This window comes from Aedes aegypti, chromosome 2 (assembly GCF_002204515.2).
Source record: "Aedes aegypti strain LVP_AGWG chromosome 2, AaegL5.0 Primary Assembly, whole genome shotgun sequence".
Taxonomy (NCBI): domain Eukaryota; kingdom Metazoa; phylum Arthropoda; class Insecta; order Diptera; family Culicidae; genus Aedes; species Aedes aegypti.
In genome coordinates, this window is record NC_035108.1 from 346,216,142 (window position 1) to 346,242,657 (window position 26,516).

A 26,516-nucleotide genomic window follows, 5' to 3' on the forward strand; every position below is an offset into this window, starting at 1 on the left:
CTTCGCTCATGTGGGAATCTAGTTTTCCTTCACACAGGGTACTGATACTGTAGGGGTTCTTGAACTACGGCTCAAGTGATCTCGCCTACAAAGCATTAGAATCGCCACTGGCGATCAGCTGGCCAACCTCTGCCTCGAAGGAACCATCATCAGCTGGATCATTGTTTCTCGATCAGCCGCCGGTTTGTTGGTATGTTCCATTAGCTTCCAAGGCATATGGCTGGATACGCGTTGCCGTTGGGTCCGACCCAGAGCGTGTTAACGATGTTTACATAACCTTAATTTAGTTTGACGTTTCGAGGTTGCGGAGGTCTCTCTCTCTTGTTTGCTCGCTGCGCTGCGTGTTGGGGCACTTCATCGTGGCGGAGGTTGCTGCTGGGTACCCCGCGGGAGAAGAGAGCCTCGAATTTGTTTAAGCGTTATAAATGTTTCTTTTTTTTGTTTGCTCTTCGGCGCTCATACAACCATGGGCACTCACAGCCTATCTCGCACAATACATTTTAATTGTTTCACGCCTAATTTACATGTTAATTTAATTAATTCCTCCTGGGCGCTGTTCGGCGTGCGGCGCGGTTGCTCAACTCGTTCCTTGGCCATAGAACATTCCAAAAAGGGCATTAATTTATATGCGTTTGTTGTTTGATTTATTAAACATGCGGTAATGGCGATGGCCGCGGCCGGCAACTCTACGCACAGCGCGTTCACCCATTTCAAGTGAAATAATTAATGGCCGTTGTTTAATGCATTTTGTGAAGCAGGGTCACGGGGGTGTTACGTTAGGGCGAAAAAGATTTCAAAAAAGTTTGGAAATTCCACCTCCCACAGCTGTTTTACAATTTTCATAACAAAAATAGAGTGAAATTGACTCAAAGACAATGTAGGTTAATACGGAATTTACTATGGATCAATTTAAATAAATGTAATGAACTCGGTAAAACTTTTATGTAGGAACAAACTTATCCGTTTTAAGTCTAAAACTATTATTTAAACCCTAGATAAGAAACGATGTGAGTAAACGAATCTGACTGTGTTATTTGACCCACCCTAGTGTGACATCGGCCCGGGAGCCCCGGAGATAAGGCCCCGAATTGTCGACTAGATAAGAGCGAAAGCGAACCCATTTCAGGCCGTGTCTTTTTTCGTATAATCGTTAACCTTTTTCCTATCTCCTCATCCAATTGCAGGGCCCCCAAGTTCGGTTGATCGGCTTTCGGAAGTCGACGACGAGGTGGATGTGGATGTGGAAGAGTGCTCCGATTCGGAGGAAGCTTCCCGGTCCGGTCAGGATCGGCGGGCAAGTTCCAGGGCGACGGCCACCCCTAATAGTGTGTCGGACGAGGAGCGGCTCACACCGGAACCGGCTTCGGTAAGTGGAAAGAAAGTAAGGGACTTTCAATACTAGACTGTTGTGTTATTTGTTGGTGTTTAGTTTTGTATATGACAATTATTTTCTTTGTCAAAATTCAAACCAATCGACCTTCTGTAAATGAGTATTTGTTGTGGTATTTGTTCTTCTTCTTCTACTTTCTGGCGTTACGTCCCAACTGGAACAAAGCCTGCTTCTCAAATTAGTGTTCTTATGAGCACTTCCACAGTTTTAAATTGAGAGCTTTCTTTGCCGATTGACCATTTTTGCATGTGTATGGGGCTCTGCACAAAAATCTGTCCCTCTCTTTTACTCCTTCACGAAGTAAGTAAACAACAAGGCCAGTAAACGTCAAAACCGCATACAAAATCAAAACAGTGCAGAGTCCCATATCGTGTGGCAGGTAGGAAGATACTCTATGCCCTGGGAATCGAGAAAATTTCCATTACGAAAAGATCCTCGACCAGCGGGATTCGAACCCACGACCCTAAGCATGGTCATGCTGAATAGCTGCGCGTTTACCACTACGGCTATCTGGGCCCCTTGGTATTTGCTTTGTCAATTGGTATTTAGTTAATTCATGAAGTATTCAAAACCAATTTCTATTCAATAAACAGTCATTTTTATCATTCAATCATTTTTTTTATCATAGATGTTGACAAAAGTTGTAAAATTAAACCGTAATACTAAAGGTTTCTCAACTTATGGTGGGGGTGGTGTTGCGCTAGAAGGGACCTTGCAAGTTCTTGTTTTACAAATATAATGTCGGTAAAAATCACGATTTTCACAAATTTCGTAGTTTACATAGATTTGTAATGATTTTATTTTTTGTTTGTTTGTAAATTTCAGTTTTTACTACGCAAAATATTAAACAGTACAAAAATATCGGTGTAGAATTTTTCCAAAGAACTCACGAAAAATATCCTTCGTAATTCTTCAACGAATTTTTAGGTATTTAACCATGTACTTTTACGAAGTTCCTTTCAGAATTCACGTACGTATCCAGTGCATTCTACAAGAAGTTTTTTACCAGTTTTCAGTTGCTCTTGGAATTCTCACGGGAAATCATTCCCAAAATTAGTAGTTGTTATTCAACAATTTTTGCCTGAAGTTTTTTTGGGCTTTCTGGTCATCCCAGAAAATTTCTCAAATTATTTCTATCAAATTACTTTGAAAAATCTAAAACCATAGAATTTTGTTTTGGGCATTTCTGAATGATTACTGAATGGTTCTCTACGTATTATTACATTTCAAATTAAAAAAAAAAAAAAACATTAGAAAAATAGTACAAGAAATACTGGGAGTCTCATAAAAGTTGTCTTTAAAATCACCAAGCAACGATTTTTGTCCACAAAAATCAAACATTCCTGATGACGCTTCATATGAATTTTTGTTTCGTTTTTTTTTTTAATTCGCAAAATACGTTGAACTGTTTTCAAAAGTACTGCCACAAAAATATTTACAAATTTACCGAATTATTTGTTCAGGGATTTTTCAGAGAATCATATCATTATCTCCCCGAGTATGTCGTCCTAGGACTCAACCAAAAAATTCACAAAAGATTTATCCAAGTATTATCCTGAGATTTTTTTTTTCTTTAAGCAACACTAGCGGCTCTTCTGGGGGTTTTTACAAAAAATTTTCAACAATTTTTGCAAAGGATTTTGCAATTCAGTTTTGAACATATCGACATATTTATACAAAAATCTCATCAGCTGTTGCTTAAGGTTTAAAAAATCACTCAATATTTTTTTCTGAATATTAATTTCGGGGTTCTTCCATAAATCACATCTAGAAATCTATTTATTCTTCATTGTTGATTCAAAATCTTCTCCAAGAATACCTCAATATTTTTTCCAGGGTTTACTTCATGAATAACTCTACGAATCATTCTTTTTTTCGAATTTATATCAAATTATATAGATACAAAAAGTTTTGGTAAAAACTTCTAGAGAAAGTTGTTGGATAATTTCAGCCCAAATAGGATTCGAAAAATTTGCTGAATTTACGACAGTATAAAATTCAAGACTTCATCGCAAAATTTTTAAAACAGAAAAGCTTAAGTGATATTTGAGGAATTTTCTAAAAAATTTTTGTTCATTTTTCTTCATCTTTGGATCAGATGGAGTTTGTACTGATGGTTCTTGTATCTAACATCTAAGAAAATGTTTTTCATGAACTTCGAAGTTTCATGATACTATGGCATTTTTTCCTACTTGCAGATATGCTAATTAAACTTTTTTGGAGAACCATTTTTAAATATTGGGCTAGAACTGTGGAAGTTTAACATAAATTTATTGGTGGTATTTTTAAGACCAAACGAGATTTTTGCATTATTTTGTTTTTTTTTAAAGATTATTTATGGACTTTCAGAGACTGGGATCAGCTGGTGTAGAACTTTTCTAATTAATTAAAAAGCATATTACAACCTTCTTTAATAATAACGAAATGCTTCTCTAATTCTTGACTTATTTATTTACTAATTTCAAATTGATTTGTTGCTTTCTGATTTCAAAAACAAAAACCGAAGAGTTTGTGGTCAATAATGAATGTCATGTAAATTGATTCAGAAAACTTTTCCTAACGTTAAAATCATATTGATTCTGGGGAGCCGGACCCCCCTGCACCTACCTGTTCCTGCGCCAATGCGCACGGTCAATTGGGCTTTTGAGGGATGTTGAGGTTATTTCATTTCTAGATTCTTCGTTCACAATTGTCTTCAAAACCAAATTTTAAACAAAACTTCGAGCCCCAAAAGTATTTTTCAAAAATATTTAAAAAAATTTAAACAATGAACGAAATTTTATTTAAATATTGAACTATAGATTTCAGTATGGATAGATTCCTGAAAAGATTTTCGGTGGACTCTTTGAGAGATCTTTGACGGATTTGTAGCTAGACTTTCTTGGGTGCTTTAATGGGAGGGATGAAAACCTCCGATGGTTTTTCAGGACTTTTGAATTTTTTTATTATTTATTCTGTAAATCACTTACTACCTACCTATTTTCAAAGATTTTTCCTCATTAACTCCTAGGAAGCGCATTTTGTAAAATATTCATAGCAGTTACTAGGGGTGGAAGTCTAACAGCATGATAAGAAAACTTCTTGGTACGATCTTTGCGGATTAATAAAGTAATTTCAGGAGGTACCCCTGGCAATCTTCCAAATCTTTCGAGATGCTTTCCGAGGAAAACTATAATGGAATAATGGGAATATTTTTGATAACTTGCTTAAGTGATTTTTGGAATTAGGTGACAGGGAGGGAAATTCTTTGGTAGATTGTTGACTCTTCTGATGGACTTCTTCAAAGTATGAGAGTTGAATTCTTAAAGCATGACAAATTACACATTTTGTGGTGTGTAGCCTAAGCGATTTTTGAGTGTGCCTTCCTAGTACAAGGTAAGTGTATCATTTTTTGTCATCTTCTTCTTTCTGGCGTTACGTCCCTGCTTCTCAGCTTAGTGTTCTAATGAGCACTTCTACAGTTATTAACTGAGAGCTTACTATGCCAATGACCATTTTTGCATGCGTATATCGTGTGGCAGGTACGAAGATACTCGATGCCCTGGGAAGTCGAGAAAATTTCCAACCCGATAAGATCCTCGACCGGTGGGATTCGAACCCACGACCCTCAGCTTGGTCTTGCTGAATAGCTGCGCGTTTACCGCTACAGCTATCTAGGCCCCTGATTTTTTGTCATAGTGTTTCTTATTTCGTTATACGCGAAAATTTTACGGTTACAAGTGGTTTAGTTATGAGATGTTAGTTACATTTCGTTATTTTACCATTACAGATGATTTAAACCTTGAAATTGTTCAAAATTATACTTATGGCCAAATAAGGGACCAATAACCACCATAACTGATACACTTTAACTATCTTTCGATGCATTCTGAGATCTTCAGCAGATTTCCAAAGCTTTGATGTCATCAACAGTTTTCAAAGCGCTCGCGGGTTGTTTGTTAAACTTCAAAGGGGATCGCCGCTTCAAAATGTTTGGGAACCACTGAGTTTTAGCAACTAAGCTAAGAAACGAAGATAATTAATAATACTAATACTTTGCAGTCTGAAAATAGAGAAAGGCAGTAAATGTCGAATACCCTACGTCATTCTTGCGTCTTTCCTAGACATACTTGTGTCCTTTGAATCTGGGAGTCTCAGTTCTGCTCCCGGTCGACTTAGCTAACTAAAGAGTAGGTCTGGTCGACAATTTTATCAGCTTATAAATTCGATCAGTCGGATTTGATATCATCAACACAGTCTTACTTTGCCTTTACCACTATGATTATCAAGACTTCCTCTATCACACAGTAGTGACTAATTGTCATGCTTTTCTCATGATCCATTTAGTATCAAACAAGGTATCAAATGACGGCTTGTGGCAAAATATTTATACCTACCGAAATGACAAGTATTATAGCAATCACCTCAACTTTCGGAGTCGATATAGGAGAAACTCATCAAAACCATCGAAGAAATCGCGGATCAGACGATTGAATGAAATAAAGAGAATAATTGAATTCGTGTCCAAGAGAATCATTTTTGGGGTCTTATATGGTTACTCTTTGCATCTTGCTCAAACGTTGGTGGCCTACAGAAACATAAACCTTGACAATCGTTAATGTCTTTGTAGGCTACCAAGAGATGGTTGCTTGTTCTAGAAACTAATGCACTTGGAAGGCTGAAGCGGTGAAGATTATGTATCAAATGTGTTTATTAGTACTTCTAACTTCAGCGCCATTGTTGATCTACATGCGATCTTATTAGCCTTAGCACGATGGTTTATGAAATACATTAACGAAGTCATTTAGCTTTCAATCAATCTTATTCAGCTAGAAGCATATGGACCTACACGCATGAATCTTAAACAATTTGAATGTTTTAAAAACAGTTGGTTTATGATTTGGTTTGTTTTGAGTAGATTCAATTACTTTTCAGTTAATTCTTTGTGAATCACAATTCAATATTTTCGTAATTCATAATTTTATTCATCTCCAACTCTATCCCTTTCCCTCTTTCACAGAAACGACCAACGATTGTCGGTTCGTGTAACTCGGACGATCTGCGGCCGGTTCAGTGCCACCTGGAAACTAAGGAGCTGTGGGATAAATTCAACGAGCTCGGCACCGAGATGATCATCACCAAAACCGGACGGTAAGTGTCATAAACTGTAGCTGTGTATACCTTCTTAAACGCGTTCTTATCGAGTGACAAAACCGCTGTCTGTCCCAGCAGCTAAGAAGGGACACCGCTGCACGTGTTGATCCTTATCCTAGCGAAGGGACGTCTCCTCGAGTTGATCGCATTGGAAAGGGATTAACTGCTCGGTCGAAGTGGAAATTTATCGCCTTTTTCGGTATCTTCTTGCCGACGCTTTCTCCTCAATGCGCATTAGAGGGAGAGAGGTTCACGCAATGGGGCTCGCTTTGCGCAGCCGAAGCCGAAAAAAGAAGGACCAGATAATGAGCACGCAGATAAATATCTAGACAAAATACAACTATTACCCCGAGAGGGATTATAAATTAGAAGACATTAGTCAGTGGTGTATAATTTTCGTTAAATTAGGGAGGTGGTGCCCTATGTGCCGACGAGTCCGCCGGTTGCCTTCACGGAGGTCCCCGGTGTGACATCGGTCCGGGACAGCTTCCCACGTGATTCAGCGGAAAATTGAGCCATCATGGCGATGTCGATCACGCGTTGTTGCGCGAAAAAAGCTTTCTTTGGTCTCTGGTCAGTTGGTCGAGTGAGGCCGAATGCAGCCCCCATTGAGCTCGGAATCGGGGGGAGAAGCTGTCATCGCGATTAGCAAGCGCCTTCGGTCCGGTCGGGTCGGTGGATGCTGGCTCTGACGAAGATGATGATGATGAGTGGAGGATAGCTTTCGCCCGAACAACGCCGCGCGAACAATTAACGATCATCGATCGAGTGGTTCGGTTCTATTGATCGGATCGGTTGTTGGTTTTTTCGCTCCTTCGGTTGGGCGTCGTCCAGTTGAAAAGCGGCTTCTTTTGGAATTATGTTTTCAATCAAATGTTGCTTGCTGCAGCCGCTCGTGTGCTTGTTCGGAGGGGGCTTCCATGGAGGTGAGAAAGTCAGGGTTCGGAGTGGAGAGTGGGATCTATGGGAGGGATTCAATTGATTGGCCAGCGTCGATGGGTTTCTTTGTGGGGCTGAGTCACTAATAGCGCCACTTCTGTGGTTTCGATTTGATGTTGTGGGGCTTGTAATGGCTATTAATTTGTGCCTCCCTGTTAAATGGCTTGGCCTTCATGGGTAAGCAAAACCACTTGGTTGGTAGGAGATTGGTTTGTGGGATTTTTGCTCATTTAGAGAACTTGTTGGATACATTTAATTGCTGCTTATTTGATAACTTATGACACAATTTGCTAGATAATCCTTCTCCACTGAGTTTGGTCCAGTGCCCCTGTGCTCAAAACCCCTGAACGTTTAGAATTGATGATCATTTAGAGCTACTGGAAGGCCTTTGTACGAAGTTTGTCTTGGTCTGCAGGCTACGGGACGTTATCTGGTTACCAGTGGCGTAGCAACGGTTTTCAGGGCCCGGTGCGGTGTCAGATTCGGGGGCCTTTCAAAATAGGAATGTGAAATCAACATACAGTCGACATGTGACTTGCCAAATAACAGAAGTAGTATTATATTCTTAGCACACATTAGAATTTGTAATTGAAAATAATGTTTATCTATTATTGAAGTCACTTTTAGCCCCTATTTAAGTGATCAAAATGTCAATCAATCAAGAGGAATATGTCAATACGACTTCAGGGCTGAGAGCGGCTAAGTGTCTAGAAGTAGGATCTTCAGAGATATCATACCTGAAGAGCGAAACCGAAATATACTGGAAGAGGCTGTCCATTAACCACGTAGTAATTTTTTTTTTATTTTCAGACAAGCCCCCCTCTCCCTCTCGTGGTCATTTGTCCATGCAAAAAATATAAAAGTTGTATGGACCGTGGCCAATGGCCAGACTCCCCATCCCCCATAAATGTCCACGTGGTTTATGGATGATCCTAAACGTGATTCCTTGTTTCAAAAAAAAATTCTAAGAGGATCTAAGATTTATGGGGATTCCTCGCGGCGTTACGTCAAAAATTCTTTAGAAATAACATCAGAATGTTATTTGCATAAAGTTCCCTGAAGAGTTAAACCAGATTTGTTTTAATACTCTCAGATTTTTTTTTCAATCATACCCTCCAAAATTTTTCCTACATGCTTTCTCCAGAAATTTGTCCAAATGTTAACCAATTATTCCTGAAAAGAATCCGGTAGATATTCCTAAAACGAAATCCTCAAGACATCACTGATGAAATACACGATAAATTCTTACAAAAAAAAGTTTTTCAAAGATTTCCGGATTGATGTAGTATACTTTGTATGAAAACATTTAAGAGTGTATTCAGTACCCCTTAAAACATACAGCAGAAACTGGCCACACTGCTGTCCAGGTTTATATATGAATAAATAAGCCCGAAGATGCTCTCTTCCTTTTTTACCTTGAAACGAATAAGTTGTGCATCTCTTAAAGAAAACCCCACTAATGGTGGTAAGCTCCATCGAAGTTAATACGCCAATCGCGTATTAACTTCGATGGAGCTTACCACCATAAGTGATATATGCAGTAGACTTAAACAAAAAAGTTGTTAAACTCAACGGGGCACCCCCTAGATATGAGCCTTAGGGTAAGAAAAACACTCTCTCAAAATTTCAACTCAATTGGTTGCTTCACCAGCTGGCGCATTCGCTTTGAAGTCTGTATGGGATATTCGTCTCAAATATATTGAAAATTGATCCTATGTCACTGTTTCGTTCCGTATACTAATTGTTCGCGTTCAAATAAGCCCAGAATGACAAATACACTAGTTGATACCCTAATGAACATAATTGCAGAAGGTTGTATCTGGATTTAATCTCATTTTCATTACTCTTTCAGTTGTTGAAAGTTAGGCTTAAATCAGCACTTCCGTACAGTCACTTATATGCATGCGACATGTGCCTCAGCTCGCCCAGCGTCATAGGTGGCTATGATGCGCTTAGTGGCTACCTCCAAGCTATGTTGAAGAAATACAAGCAGTATTGTATGATACACTTCAGATGGTTAAAACACCAACTTTATTAATTTTGATCATGGTACAATCTTCTACAATATTCTTCGCTATTACATCAAGTAGTGTTTTTGACATTCTGGGTCCAATTGAACGCGATCATCATTTTTCCTGAACCAAACAGTAGATGATGTGCTGTTGCTCATATGTTTGAGCTGAAAATCCCATATTAACTTCAATTCAATTGCGCCAGCTCATGTAACGACCAAATGAGCTGAATTTTTCAGAAAGGCTTCGTCTAACCCCAAGAAATAATCCTGGAGGGTGCCCCGTGGAATCATACAACTTTATGTTTCTCCCATACTGAGCTGGGCCAGTCTAATATGCAGTTAACCCCGATTAGTTCAAAGACAAGTGTTTTAACTTCACCTAATTCCACCATTAAGTTAAGTGAAAGTTTATTCTCTTCACCGGCTAGTGAATTCATTATACACGGATCTCTTTCAATAACTTTTGGAAAATTTACCAAACGAAACCTGCACAATTTCCCACAGGATTTTCTAGAGGAAATCCGTAGAAAATTTCGAGTTTAAGGAAGAATTATAGGAAGAATTTCTGTAACATTTTGTGGTTTTAAATCCAAGGAATCTTGGAAAGAACTCGAAAATTTTGGAGAAATTTATGAGAAAACCCCAGTTGAAATTATTGTGAAATTTGTGGAAGAATTTCTAATAGATTTTGTGCAAGAATTTATGCAGCAGTTCCTGGGATAATATGTAATATATGCGGTAATTGTTGGAGGATTGGTGCCGAAAACGACTGAAAGTATGACTGAAAAATTGCCATGAGAGCCTCAATCATAGAATGAACCTTTGTTTATTTTTTTAAAAGAATATCTGTAGTGAATTGACCGGCCATTTCTTTTCCACAAAACTTACAACACACGGGTTCTACTAAAACACGTTTCAATATCTAAACCATACCAACAAAATGAGTCTCGAAATTTGAAATTTTCTTGACAGCCTAATTCGATTCACAAGCCCTTTACTTCGCCTTCCGCTTATTTGCCCTTCTCATAATCCCTAAATGTAGGAATATTTTGATGGTATCTCAGAATAATGACTAAAGAAATCAATACTTTTTCTCAAAGAATTTTTCTAAGTAATGCTGTAAGAATTTATCGTTGTAATTCCATTACACTACTGAAGGATTTTCTGGAGTAAATGTTTAATGAATTCATCTTAGCATATCTTCAGAAACCAATTAAAGAATTTCAAGACCAATTTCTGGAATAATAGCTTGAAGAATCCTAATAACAATTTCTTGAGGAGTATTTGTACGTATTCCTGAAAAATGATGATCACTAGAAGAATTCCTGAAGGTTTTCCACGAGTATTCTGTGAACCTATGGAATAGTCGCGTAGTAATCGCGTAGTATCCTGTTTTTGACTTTCTAAGGCTCAAGTTACAGAGGGTCCCGAGTTTTTCGATGATCAACAGAACAATGTATTTTTGATTAAAAACAACGGTGTTCTGTAAAAAGTACTGTTCTATAACATTGAAATAAACACTTACTTTATCAATATACTGCATGCTAAATTACCATTTTAGGTCTCCTTCAAACCTAATTTCCTTTGACTGTATACATTTTAGTTTGATCAAAACTCAATTTATGTATGAGAAATTGTCACCATGATTTCGGGGCCCCTAATAAACCGGGGCCTGTTGCGGTTCGCACTCACCGCACCTCTCTAGCAACTCTACTGCAGGTTACAGAGTCCGTAAAAAGCGTTAATCGGAGGTACAACACATCTTATCACTTCGCGGGTAACAACATTATTGGACGTCACTGAAGATACACATATTCTTCTTCAACAACTTCTAATTTCTTATCAGGTAGCATCACTTTACTACCAACATTACGACACACTGTCTACCGGCGATCACATACTTTGTTTTGCTTGCATTGGTAGTAAGTCCAATCTTCGTTGTCTCTCTTTTAAAAGGCACGAAACAACGAACAGCGATATCTTCCGCAAAATCTATGATGATGATACAATGTTTTTGCAAACCTGCTCTCCTGGTAGCTCCTTCGAGATCTATGTTGAACAAAAGATTCGAAAGCGCATCTACTTGCTTCGAGGAAGGAGGTCGATCTAAATCTCATCCACAACCCGCACACTTGATTTCGATACATCTCATGCAGGAATCAGTCTAATCAGTTCCGTCGGAAAACCATGAAAATTGTCTTACGTAATTAATGGATTACCCTTTACGATATTACTTTGAGGAAAAACCAGGGCATACAGAAGTAGTCTTTGAAAGTTGCTTCTCCTAGCCGACTTAAACAATGTTTCGGGACCAATCTCGGCAGGGCTAATCCTTTACACGCGTTGTGGACTCCTCTGGTACCTCTTTGGTTTGAGAATTGAACATCTTGCGTATGCATCAAACACGGCCTCTTTAGAAACCGTTCGGTATGCGCTTACTACTCTTAAGCACATGATCCTATACGTGCTTCCCAACCGCTTCAGGTTTCTGCTCCTTCTAAGCGCATTTTACCACATTGATCCTTCATACCTTGGATAGTGCCACGCCTGCCAGGAGCTTGTGTTTGCTGGCAATTACAGCAGATCTGTTAGACATCATACTCGAAAGCGCCGATATAACCGTAGATGCCCTTCTACATGCACATTCGACGTGACTTGCGAAGCTGAGCTTGTTATCGATCATAACCCTAAGATATCTAGGGGATAGCTTGCGCCCTATGGCGCTATCACCTACCAAGATAAGCGCCCGTTGCTCGAACTTGCGGTTGCTGATCGCCATCACCTCAGTTTTGTGACGGGTCAGTTCCTAGACCTCATCCATTACTCAACTATGGAGATAGAGTGCGCTGCTGTCAACTCTACTTCCTCCATCGATTTGCCATAGATCACTAATCTTAACACTCGCCTGAAGCCTTAACCTCAGTACGTCATCGTACATCGCATTCCATAGCATCGGGCCTAGGATTCAAGCTTGAGGTAATCCCGTGGAAATTTGAACGCTTTTCTGCACCTCCTCTGTGTCTTACAGTAGAATTCTACCATCAAAATAGTTTTCTAGAAGCTTACACAAGCGCACCGGTACCTTGTGGCGATGAAGCACGTGGGCTACCGCTTCCCAGCTTGCACTGTTGAACGCATTCTTCACATCCAGAGTGATAACCGCGCAGCACCTTCTAGCACTCCTCAACAATACAATCGTTCTTAGGACGTCCTTAAGCAGTATCTATCATCTCTCGTACTCCACTCCGTGGGTTACTACTGGTCTATGTAGGTTCTTCTTATCAGCTAATCATGCTTTCGACGGTATTCGACTGCTACACCATCTGTTGCTTCTGTTGATAAGCACTGGATATTGAAACTCAAGGGTAGCTGTGCTCTTGTTTTCGTCACGGTAGATACCCGTGCACGAATCTTATTGAAAACGAGATAGTGAACCCTGAGTTGACGGTCTTGGTCAACGTTGAACCCGTGGAAGCGTGAGGACCAGAGCTATGTTGGACGTTCCTTCCTGGTTGACACACCTTTTCACAGCCTGAGTTTCATTGATATTTGCCTTTGAGGCTTCATGCTTTCACACTGAAAATTGTCAAGCAAATCAACAGCAGCACCATATACTTGTAAGACATTTCAATTAACATAATGTCAACGCTTCTTGATCAATAACTCTGAAATCGGATACCCCAGTCAACGGTGTGTAACACTATCCCAACTAATTTAATCAAGATAAGAGAAAAAAACCTCGCCCATCCTTCGTGGGTCCAGCTCATAAATCCAAACTTCTATTTTTTTCCGGTAAGCAAACACCTTTCTGGCGCATCGTCATAAAATCATCTGAATTAGATCGTAAAATTTGATATCGATCGTCCACACCCGATGCTGCTGCGTTCCGAAGTCCACACAGTTTCCGCGCTCGTGTCCCGACGAATCTTCGACTGAAAAAAGACAAAAGCGCTGCTGATCCGAACCTTTCAGGCGTGACAATCACGGCTGGGCTGTTGTGAATAGATCTAATTTACGACCGCGTTTCGAGCGCCCGTTTGGCACTGCTGGATTGCGTTTCCCTTCGTGGGTCGACAATGATTGGAATTTAATTGCGAGAAGAAGCCAACACTAATAATAATTTGCCTTATTGGAAAACGGGAACCGCTTGTTCGTTGGATGAATGTTCCGTCCGGAGCGGGACGAGCGACGAATGATTGACAGATTAGCTAGCGCACTCACACATGTTCCGCCGGGACCCGAACGTCGAAAAGAATGGAATCGTTTGTATTTAAGGCACAGCGAAAAAAAATGAATTGTAATATCGCGTTATATTAGCAGCATATCTGTGCTGTCGCTAATATGATGTAAAATTAAATGTTCTAAACCTTTTAAACCAGGCGTCGACTACTGGATATGATATCAAAGCACAGTAATCGATAGAACCTGTTTAAAAAGCTAACAAAAGAGATGTAGAACTTGAGTGGGATTTGATCCCTGATCTAGCGAGTATTTTGTTTTTGCTGTGTAGGCAATCCGTCGAGACACTCGGGTTGGGTGTTCCGTCTCGGGCGGCGGTTGCAGTTGAGGTTAGGTAGCATCCGAAACTGTCAGGTTGTGAAAACTGCTTTTACAATGCGGAAAAACGATGTGTTTGTATGAGGACCAGCTGGCAAGGGGTGCATTTTTTCTCACCTTTCTAATGTTTCCCTTTGGAGGAGAAGTCTTCTTCCTGTCTGCTTCCCGGAGGAAGACCGAATTCCCAAGAAAGCCCAACCACGCACAGATGGTGCCGGTTCTCACATCTAACCTCAAATTAAGCACTTTTCGATCTGACACTTTGACTTATTCAATTTAATTCAATTTTCCCGTCGGTGGCGGCCATTGTTCTTTATGATGCACTTTCAGTGAACGAGGGGTACTAAAGTCGCATTTTGGCGATGTGATTGTTTTGCACCGGTAAACAAGTCGGTACACTGGCCGGAGTCTTCTAAGGATCGTAGGAGGCGAGGAGCGGCGCTTTTGAGGTGTTTGCAGTGATTTGGGCAAGCTTTGCGAGCAGCAGACAGCACGCTGTCTCATTGCTGTCAGTTTTGTTTTGTTCGCGGTGACCGCGATGCAGTCCAGACAGACGGATTGTGGTTTGCCGTTTTGACAGTTGCCGTAATTGAAAACACTTCGTGTGGGCTGCAATCAGGAGGAAAAGGTGCATAGCGAGACGGATTTTTAAGTGAATTAAGGAACAGGAGAGCTGGTTACTCACTCAGATTTTCATGCTTGGTTTTATGTTCCTATTTCCTATGCATTCAAAATCTTTTATGCTCGGAAGCAGCTGCTCCTTCGAAAAAAAGAAAACACTTATTCTTAAATCGAACGTAAGTCCTTAATTTTCCACATTATTACCGATTTCTCACTGTTTAATTAGAATCGTGGTCGCACCCTCCGCTCTCGATTCGTTTGTATCGATTTTGACAGCTGTTTGTTTACTTTCGTAAACATTGCGTGTCCGCCATTGTTGCGACCGAGAACGAGGAACGACGACGACGTTAATTAAGAAGCCCTTTCAGAACCGAAAGTCACACAAAAACCGCAAACTTAGGGCCAAAGTAGCGCTTCAACAGAATAAACACGATAAAAGGGAAGGTTCGGGCAAGAAAGATCAAGAAAAAATGATTTATTTATGGTCTCTTCCAAACACAAACTTCCTTTTTTCTTCAGGTAGCTAACACTCTCTACAGTGAGCCGTGTTTGACGTTTTGTCTAGGAAGAAAGGGGGAAGTCACTGTTGGGAGTGTTCGTTTCTCGGAAGACGGAACCGCAGCGCAGTCATTTACGCTGACAACGAAGACGACGACGACCAAGGTTTTTAATTTTCTATTCAATTTTTGACAGTTATTGTGTAAAATGGGGCGTTCCGTTTTCCGTTTGCCTCTTTTCGCTATGAGTGGCGGGACCTCTTGTGAATCATGGCATCTGCGAAGGAATTTATGTTTGAATGATGGTGTTTTGTGTACCCGCAATCGGAAGGTTGTAATTTCGGTGATTTGCGTGGCGGGAACTTTCAGAAAAAGGGTTTAATTCCGGTAAGTACCGTTCAATTATGGTGGCATTTCGAAGCTTTTTTTTTGATTGAAATAAAATGGTTGGGATTTTTTGTTTTAAATGTTCGTTTTGAGCGGTGACATTTGCCCGATCAAAGAAGGCGGTTGAGATCGATCACGCCACGTCACACATGACACGGAGAACCCTTTCGCTTTCCTCTAGAATCACGTGGAATTAAGGTGGAAAAGTTCATAATTGTAACATTGTTGAACGGGACACCCTCGGTAATTCCTACAATCGCACCGGCATCACAACCGGTGAAGAAATGGAAAACCGATTTGCGTTTTAAACGTTGATTGGTATTCGAACGTGATGGCGGCTCGACGGAGACGAGGGGTGCGACACTGGAGGAGCAATAAAATGCATCAAAACGATGGACGACGTAATTTAAACTGACAAACGACATGCTGGATTTATGAACGAGCGTCAATGGGGCTTGGCTTTGTCGAAAACAGCAGGAAAAAAGCGGAACATTTATGGTAGCTAGGTTTGGCGCGAAATGTTTTCGAAGCGAGTCGAGTTCAAGCACGTATTCGCTTTGACAGCTTTGGTGGTCGCCATTTTTTTCGCGCATTGGCTGACAACCCCCGCATTGAAGTTCGCACTAGGAAAAAAAGGGGGAAATACACACATGTGTCCAAATTCCCAACCGAAGAAAAAGGGACGAGCTCCGTGAAAACTAAAACAAATAATTGAAAATCGAATCCGGCCACGGTGCACGGTGGGTATTAAATTTTAAAATTGAAAATAAATTCTCTCGTTGCAGTGGACGAATTTGGCACTGGCCGCAGAACGTAAATTGATGGCCATAAATTTTCCGTGTGCAAGTCGGGAGGCCTCTCCTGTTTGGTTTGGAAAACAATAAAACAAGCGCTAAATGGGATGTCATTTGTTGTTTTCGGACAACAGCAGCGAGCGTGGAAAAAAAAATGTGTGCACACATGGTATTCGGGGTGCTTTTTGTCTATTCTGTCGATTGGTGGCTGACGTGCAAGATCGTTCGGAGAAATATCGATTTTGTTTTCGGGTCGCAGTGTCGAAAATGAAGTGGCAGTTTTGTTATTCGCTTTGGTAGCTCTTTAATTTGATTTTAGATGGTGTATTTCGCGAACTACAATGTTCGTCGCCATTGAGCTCAATTTCCGGTAGGGATCACATCATTTGACACCCAACAAGTGTAGTTGACAATTGATCGATAAGCTTGATGATTAAGTTGAAACATCTCGGAGTATAAAGATGAGGAGAAATGGCAGACAAACGTTCATCATCTTCTTATTTCAAGCTTTCTGTTAGTGCTCAAAGCCAAAATAAAAAGTGCACTGTTGTTTGATGCTTCCTTCGCGAGATTAGTGCCTTTGAAGATTATGTATAATCTTAGAAATTGGATGCAAAACTGGTTCATTTCAATCGATCAGCTGTCAAAACACTCAAACTGATCCGATCGCTTGAACCCCAAGAGAATCTAAGCTCGATCGTGACCATTAGTGCACGTGAAAGGCCTAGTTTGTGTTTTGATTCTACAGTCGATCCTATCGGAAAGATCATTAATCCCATCTTTGCCTACAATATTTGGTATCCCTATCCTCGACTAAACCGCCAACATTAGTAATTAGGAATTGAAAAGAATTGTATCCAGCTTTTTACGAGCACTAATGGCTGCCACACATAAACTCACTTTCTGGTAGGGATCAAACGATTTGACGTATGAGGTTTGAGAGCTTATCGATAAGTTTGATGATCGTTCTTATCTATTTGCTGCCAAACGACCCAAGTCAAACGTTAGAACGCTTGATCCTTAGCAGAAATCGAGGTTGCTTGTGGCGGCCATTAGCGCTCCTAAAAAGATGAATTGGCTCCGTTATGCCTAATGGCACTTGAACCTGTGAATAAATGAATAAGTAGTAAAAAAACACAGCCGCCGCTGAGCACCATGATAGAATTACAGGTTTTCAAGGCTACTATTACCGTAGTTTCAACCTCATCGGCATTGATTTGGCTCTATTTGAGCCAGGTTTTAGCAAGATCGACAGTCAAATGTTCCAAACCAATGCAAGTTAGCCAGGATCCAAAAATCCTCAAGCGATTTTTGAAAGTGTTGAAATATTGTTTTTCATCACGCCAATATGTCGGGAAACAGCCTATTTTATTGTAATGACTTGTGCATTGTCAGCAAGCCTTGTTGGATAAATGTGCGACTCGTGCTGTAAAAATCATCATTATGCAGCTTGTTGCTTGATCTACTATCAGAAAAGAATCGATTCTAGTACTGCATTTGGTTCCTTGGTATTGCAAAAGGTTTGACAGATCACAGTGCACTTACCACGACATTCTGGATTTGGTCTATTACCTTTTGTGCAATCAAATTTTGAGTAACTCCAAAGAACCACCTCCATGTTATTTCGTCTATGCTACTTTCGCAATGACGTTGCATATCAGCCTACCTTTTGATTACAAAATGGACCATATAACAACGTTCGTCCCACTCGGGCTCATTTTGGGAACCACTTCTAGTACTGCATTTGGTCCCTTGGTACTGCAAAAATACCCAAGTTTGACATATAGGTGACGTCACGAAAAATTCTCTTTCATCACGCTCAATGCTTGAATTGTTTAGATTTTTTTATACGGAGATGGCATTCAATGCAAAGGTCTTTATTTTGTCTTTGATACTACGGCCTACTCTTCCTATTAAATGAAACAGTGCTGAAAAGTAGCACTTTTCAATGCTCTTTTTTGAGCTGCCAAATTAATATCTGATTGAGTCCATTCGTAAGACTTCTCTGGATTTCTTAGTCAAGTTAATCAACTAGTTTCTAATTCTCCCTTTGTCAGATGATCCAAATCCGATTCAGTGAGGGATTCCGGATAATTTTGCTCTTTAAAAATCATCCAATATTGGAACGAATAACAAGATGGCGTTTATTCCAGGGTTTTCTCTAGGAATTCAGAGAATATCTAAGATTTTTTCTAGAAATTCATGTTGGAATCTTATCGAACTTCCTTCAGGTTACTCTCTAGTTGTCTCAAGCATGCACAATTTAAAAATTTAAGGTAAGAGTAATCATTGTGAGAATTCCATCATTGTAAAAGGTATTTAGTATAAAAATCTTACAAGAATTTCAGGATGATGTTCTGCCGAAATACTCAAAAAAATCTTGGTTAATCTTCCAAAAGAATACAATTTTAGGCCTTCGAAAATCACAGTTGTTCTTCGTTAAAGTCCCTGGAGGAATTCAAAGAGATAACCTTGGGTAAAATTCTAGCGAAATACGAAAAAGCTTTTTGGAAGAATTTCTTGGAGTAATACGCGGGTGAATTCCAAGATGAACCCATAATAATTCTCAGACATTTCTATACGAGTTTCTGAGAACACGTCGAGTTCATTAGGAAGATTATGGAGAAATTTCTCTAGGAATTCTTGAAGATAGGTTGTTTGTAGAAATTTTTACACAAATTCTTCTTTTAGCACTCAATAAATCATTTCTAGTTTTCTTGAAGAATATGTGGAACACACGTTGATGGGATTTCTAGAGGAATTCTTGCAGAATAAAACTGGCTTATTACCTCAATGAATTCTCAAAAATGCAAGAAGAACTATAGAACTAAATATTTTATGAATCAGTATGAAACGTTTTGTTGAAATCCCGGAAGAAGTATCGTTTTACAAATATTCTTCAGGGAACTAAAGTCTGAAAAAATGTATGAGAAACTCTTGATAGGAAACCTTAAATAATGAATTATAACACGCTAAATTGGCACATTTTTAACTTCCTCCTCCGCTATGCTTGATCTCCTCACACTTTGGAGCGTGACTGTAATTTGTTAACTACCCCTTATGAAATTTCTGGACAAGTTCGCGAAAAAATAGGGTCCTAAAATTTTCGGTAAAATTGAGTACATTGAAAAAAAATGATACAATAATACAATAGAGTGTGCCTTTGCTACTACTTTGGAAAATTTTCCCGCTCAAATAATGGCTATATAATATATAAACTCTAGTACATAGTAAATAATATAGTACTAAATTCGGGTTTTCATCTACTCAATATCTAAACCTTTATTTTGAAAATGGGTTCAATTTTGAAACTTGACAATTTGATCATGCTTGACGTTACTTTGTCGACAGAAACGCCACAGGGATTATAATATTTTACACTGCGGTTGTTCCTATCTGACAATTCGGAAGAGACACGGAAAACAAAATACACCCAAAACTTGAGTTTAATCCAAGGTGTGTGATATTATCTCAAAAAATGAAAAAAAAGTTGTTTGGGCTGAAAACAACAAAAACATTTATAAATTTATTGAAAATGTGTTCCTGGCCTAAACTAGTGATCCTTTATATGAGAGATAAGCGGAAGTAAAATGGAATGATTTGGCAACAAACCGGCAGTGCTGAGTTGGCTTGGCGTCGAGAATAATATTGCAACACGGACATGACTTCCTCATTGCTGAAGAGTTTATTTTGTTTCGTTTTAGATCTTTGGGCTACCTTTCCAAACAAATTAACAGCACAAAAATCAATATCGCATTGACAAACATTCAAAAAAGAATAATATTTCATATATTTTGCTCTATGCGAAACAACGTTCATCGAAATTATATCAAGCGGATTACATTACTCTTCAAGAAATGTTCAAAACATACATAACACATGTTCGTTTGGCTCACGCTTTGACAGCTCTCGCTACTCGATTGGCTCACACTTTGACAGAAATGTCAGCTTCCGCGAATCTCTCTTATAAAGGACCACTAGCCTAAACCTAAGCGTTCGGTACTGAAGCTGGATCAGAACTTTGGGACCCTTTTGGACGATGTATTCCTGGAGACTATCGCGGACACATTTTTAGATAAGTGTGTCAAAGAAAACCGGAAACAAATTCCACAAAGGATTCCTTTCTTGCATCTTTTAATGGAGGAATCCTTGAGAAACTCGTAGATAGAACTCTGCATAACAGACAGAGAACTTTAAGAATAACTCAGAATAAATTTGAACTTGTGAGCAAATTTCTAGAAGAATCCATGCTTCATGAAAAATTTTGGAGAAACTCTTGGAAGCATTTTTAGAAGAGTTTTCATAGAAATCCTAGTAGGAATCTGAAGAATTTGTAGAAAAACAAATGAAGAAACTCCTAAACTAATTAAATTGTAATTTCATGCGATAATTTTGTGGAATGATTGCACAAACATCGAGAAATGCATTTTAAGACATTTGGCAAAGATTCTTGATGCAATATTTCAAAGAATCTCTCAGTCTTTTTATTTCTATAATTCAATCTTTATTATTGATGCAATCTTTACTATAAACGTTGGAATAATTCCAAGTGGAACCTATGGAGAAATTTACAAAAATGCTTGTAATGATAGGGTTCTAAAATGTTTAATGAGATCTTGTTTCTATTTAATAATACAAAAGAGCATGTTCTTGCAACAACTTTAGCAATTTTTTCCGCTCAAATACCGGCTATATCATATTTAAACTTTGACGTTCACCTAGTCGACGTTTGTCTCAGGGGTTTAGTTTTAACACTGGGGTTGTTTCTATCTGACATTTCGGAAGAGACACGGAAAACAAAATACACCCAAATTTTGAGTTTAAACTGAGAGGTGTGACAAAATCTCAAAAACCGTGAAAATATTTTTGGACTTCAACCAACAAAAAACATTTGGAAAATGAGTAAACATGTGTGTTTGGCTAAAACTTAAGCGCTTAGTTCTAAAATTGGGACAGGGCTTTTGGTTCCTATTGCTGAAAGAATTTGCTGGATTTTTTGTTAGTATTTCTGTAAAATTTCTGGTGGAAAAACCTCGTCCATTATTCGATATCGCTTGCTTTCACAACCAGAGGCACATCGAAAATCACCCAAATCATTAGCAACCGTTTCCCGGCGCGCTTTTTACGACCAGCTCTACCTTTTGCCCGTGCTAAATACACACCAGGCATCTATTAACGGAAAAACTTTTTCCATCACTTGCTGATTATTCTCCGCAATGGCCTCCCACACGTTCGCCTCACAATTAGAACATTATCGTTATTTATCGCACATAATCACCTGGGCGATAAAATTGTCAGCACCATTGACTGCCGAGTTGTGCTGGAGCTGCCGCCGTGTGAGACGGAGAAATGAGGCCGTTAATGCAAAAAATCAGCCCCCACAAGCAAATACAAATGACTAAATTCAACAATCAAATGACTGCCAATCGAGGGAACCCTTCTGCTCCCACCTTCCCCACCAAAACACACGTGACATTAGAGCGCTCTGTGCGACATACAACAACCGAACCGACGCCAACATGCAAAACGATCATTAGCAGGTCGTCGTCGTCGTCTTCGCCGGTACCGGCCAACCGACAGTGTGTTGAATCGTAAATAGGTACAAGGAAGGTCATCAATCTACCGGGTGTCAGCTGTCAACAGGAGCAGCAAATTTTGCTTCGAACAAGAGTTGCATAAAAATTTGATCTGCTTTCGATAGAGATCTAACACAACCGGTTGGTACACAATCCGCGCGGTGCGCTAGCGGGTGTTCCGTAGCGTGTTGATCCAATTATGGATACTGTAGCGCGTGAGGTAGCGTGATTTATCCGCATGGAGGTTTAAAAGAGGCTTTATTCTGGTTATAACTTGGCTGCATCTGATTTTGTGGTAATCTTGAGATCATATCTTCATTGGACAGAGTTTATTTCGTAGCTCAACAACTAACTGCTGGTTATTCGGTAGAGAAGTGGAACACCTACTCCAAAGGTAAATTAGCGAGAAAAAAAAAGTTTTATCATCTCTCTCTTTGTGGCTCTCCTTCGATAGCATGATTGAGGAAGATCCCTTCTATCAGCAGAAACGACACTCAGTATTCCACGGAGGTGACATTTGATATGACTTTTATAATTTTTGTACGAACATGAGAAGAAATATAGAATATCACTTGGAATGGCCGGAAAACATTTGCAAACAAAAATTTATTTCGTTTGTTCCTGGCGTAATACGGGTAATTCTCAAAATCTGATTGCTCTCTATCTAATAATAGTTAATATCTAAAAAAGATATTAATCTAGAAACATGCAAAAATATAGAACAAGACATTCTTATATGTGAAGTCTTACATTGTTATTAAATTATTAAGGCCAGTGGTTCCTACAAAGTGATCAATTCAGTATTACAAACTACCACAATTGACCACACTCCATGATCATCCTTTCCACCCCGTTTCACTCTCAACATCCCCCTTATGACATTCACCTAACTCGATTCCAGCTGCCCCGTAATCCAACGCTAACTGACAGTCCAAAAAAATTGAGCCATTTAAGACCTCACACTGCAAAGGCACGCACACACCTTGATCCTGCAACTAACCAAGTCAGCAAGACGTACCCAACTCGCTCGCGTACAAGAAATGAATTCATTAGCATTTCCCATCGGCATAATTTATTCAATTGACTGCAATAAAAAAAAAACTTCTCTCCGCGTTCAATTCACAAAGGTAGACGACAGACATTGAATGCGCGTCCAACTACAAATCGTCGAACTGCACCGCGCCGTCCTCGCCAACCGAGTCAAGCTTCGTCGTTCCCGTGACAGCACATTTCCCTAATTCCCGATCGAGGACGACGTTCATGACGAAGATTCGGGAGTCTTCCATTGTGAACCTGAACAAGTTTCGTGTATGAATTGAATTTTTACGATCGATCATAATCGATCGCGATGAGGCCGTTTAAGCCTCTGAATTCTTCGGTTGACTCGATTGCCTGCCGGACGGCCGGCCGGTGGGCGAAACGAATCTGTAGCGAGCGAGACGATGACACAACGACAACGTCGTCGACCAACGATTTCGGGAAGCCAGTGCGGAATTATCGCTTTATCGGTTTATTGATGGGATTGCGATCGGCTGTGTTTCGGATCGCCATCGTCGTCGTCGTCATGGACGCTCATTGCGCGATCGGGTTCGACTCGGTAGTGTCAATAAAGCGATAAAAGAATTACCCACACTCGCGGACAACCAGACGTTGAGAATGGGGATCGAACGAAGCAGGCACCATCATTCGCGCTGTGGAACGAATCCGCGGAGTCCGGGTGATTGTTTCATGGCCTTCTGAGAGCGATCGGTGCTGCTCGATATGGGTGGGATTTGACGGATTACTTCGATGGGATCGAACGAAAATGGAAGCCGAGAACGGTTTTTGTTTGAGAGAGGTTGTGCTAGTGTGCGATAAGTACATTAACTAGACTACTCACTGAACGAAACTTGACTATTTTCAGCATAGCGATACCAGATTTTATTCATACCCATATTTGAGAATTTTTTAACCTAATTTTGAGTTATTTTTCTATTCCTATTTCTTTCGCTCCTTCTATTTTCGTCAAAGAGCGAAGAGCAAAACAACCCAAACACCGAGCCTTAGTGCGTTACCTCAAATTTAGTATAGTACTGGAAGTTGAGTTATTTGATCTGCCGGTTGAGTGAAAAGAACTTAGTAAGTAGGTATTTTTTCGCATGGCTGTAAATGAAAACAACTTCTACCCCACCAACTCAAAATTAGGTTAACGCACGAACCCTCGGAATTGAGTGGAATAAAATCACTTTTGAGTACTTTTGAGTACTTTATTTTCTCGATGTATATCATAACAGTAGAAACACGCAAAAACTGCTGCATTCAAATTAATCGTATGAGAACCTATAATTTTGTTTATTTCGGAGCCATTATTTAACAGATATTCTTGAATTGACCTGTCTCTATTGGATTTTCAACACTTTTTCACAGGCTTAACACTGAGTGGCGAGCCCACTTTAGTCTGCCGGTTTAATAGAAACCAGTGCTTTACAGATTTTGTATAGTTTGTCTGCAGAAAACTCACATTCAAAACCTATTAATACCTTCCAGTCCATCAAATCATCAAATCAATCCAGGAGTTTACTGAAGAGTTTCTCCATAGACCCTTTCTGGGAGTATTTATAATGTTCTTCTGGGAAGGGGTTTTCAAGAAATCTTAAAAAAAATTCTGAGATTCTTCTGTAGATTTCTTCAAAACTATTCCAGAAAATTTACCATAGATTATTTCATTTTAAAGAAAGAAATAATTGCTCTGGCATTCTGGCTGGACTTTACCTGTCTTGTGTCTAAAATAATCCAGGAATTTCAGGTTCTCCAGATATTTCAGCTGACAGTCCTAGATTTGAACAAGAGTTATCCACAAGAACAGTAAGAAAATGGTTTTCCTTCCATTTTCTTAGTTTTCTTGCGGATGAATCTCTGTAAAAATCATCTAATAATCCTTTCAAATATACCATTAGGAATTCCAGCGATTCATGCAAGAAATTAAAAAAAAAAAATACTCTGCCGTGATTTATTTATTTATTTTGTAGATTCGAATCACATAAGGCTGAAAGCCCTTTTAACCGCTATACAAGGTATATTATGATGGTATACAGTACTGACCCGATTTTGTCTACCCCCGATTTTGTCAGCTTTTTGACCCGATTTTGTCAGCCTGTTTTAAATTTGTCAAAAAATTGTAATCGTCATGTTTTACCACGTTTATATTGAAGTTAATGATGATGATTGATGTCATGCACGCATGGGAGTAGTCAGAAGAGGCAATGGCAATGCCTCAAAATTTGAAAAACAGGAACAAAATAAAATGACCCGATTTTGTCAGGTTCCCCATTTTGTCAGACTAAAATTCATCGAGGGGCTGATAAATTCGGGTCCCTACTGTGTATATATTGATTTCATGTTCTTTTGCATTTCCTAATCTTTTTGCATCCTACTCTGCCAAATGCTGTTTAAGGTCCCTTTTAAAATTAAATAATGAAACATTAGTTTTAATACTGAGTGGTAACTGGTTCCAGTACACAACGCCTCGTGCGAACAGTGATTGGCTGTAATAAGCAGATTGATGCTGTGGGATAAGATAGTTACGATTTCTATCGCTTCGCATTGGGTTCAATTGAGTGAACAAATATTCAGGCTTTCTAGACCGTATTAGTTTGAATAAGATGACACAAGCTCTAACCTTGTAGAAATTTGAAAAGTTACAGCCTATTAGATCTTTGTGTAGATGAGACACTCTGGAAAACCTAGGTAATTTATACACATATCTTATACAAGCATTCAAAGCTAACCTCATTTTATCGATTGAAGAAGCTAACGCATTCGAAAAAATGAAATCACCGTAAAGAAAATGTGGTAAAATTAAAGATTTAAAAAGTTTTATTTTCGTGTCAATACTAAAATGTCGTGTTGTCAAATTTAATCTCTTTAAGGAGCCATAAATCTTACCGCATTTCTTTAGATTTTATTCATTAAACAAATGCCCAATTATGTAATAAATTCCTGTAAAATCATATTATTATTCATAATTCTAGTGGTTTAGTAATCCTTTCTGAATTCCCTTAACAAATTTCTCTAGAAATCTAAATGAAATTCTGTTTGAGATTCCTCCATTGTTTTTTTTTTTTTCAGAAATTCATCCAGGGTTCATTCATTATTTACGTACAGCAGTACAGGACCATATTTTCATGAAAAATTTGTGGATAAGGATTATTTATGCGATTTTTGATTTTTCATTTTACATGAACTATAGGTACTTACAAATTAAACTGTTCAAGCTAGCAAAGCATGGCTTAAAATATTTATTTATTGAAAAGAAAGCGAAACATCATATAATGAAACAACACTACGCCTGTATACCCTCACAGAATAGTTCTGCCATACGATCATCTACTTCGAAGTGATCGTTTAGAAGGCTGGTTATGGTTCAGTAAGGATAAGGTAATGGCAGAGACGTCTTAGTGATCAATTATTGAAAAATAGAAACAGAAAAAATGGGTTCCGATCTGGGCACGGTCCCGTTTTTGCCAACTGAAAATTTCGATCGTGTTGCCAAAAACGGAGTCCCACTGTATTTCGCTGATATGAAGCATTGAGTGTTTGATGCTTACTTGGAATCGTTCCATTAGTCAT

At 39.2% G+C, this 26,516-nt stretch overlaps 1 protein-coding gene across 8 annotated transcripts in view; it reads left to right on the forward strand.

Annotated features, from left to right (window-relative positions):
* The window catches only part of LOC5564419 (T-box protein H15), a 255,676-nt gene that overhangs the window by 47,384 nt on the left and 181,776 nt on the right, over positions 1 to 26,516 (forward strand). For 5 of the 8 annotated variants that reach the window (XM_021846185.1, XM_021846186.1, XM_021846188.1 and 2 more), the window contains exons 2-3: positions 1,185 to 1,381; positions 6,390 to 6,520. In XM_021846185.1, coding sequence (XP_021701877.1) covers positions 1,185 to 1,381; positions 6,390 to 6,520 — 328 coding nt within the window. The remainder of the gene's footprint in view (positions 1 to 1,184; positions 1,382 to 6,389; positions 6,521 to 26,516) is intronic. The other 3 variants (XM_021846187.1, XM_021846191.1, XM_021846192.1) reach the window with 1 other exon arrangement.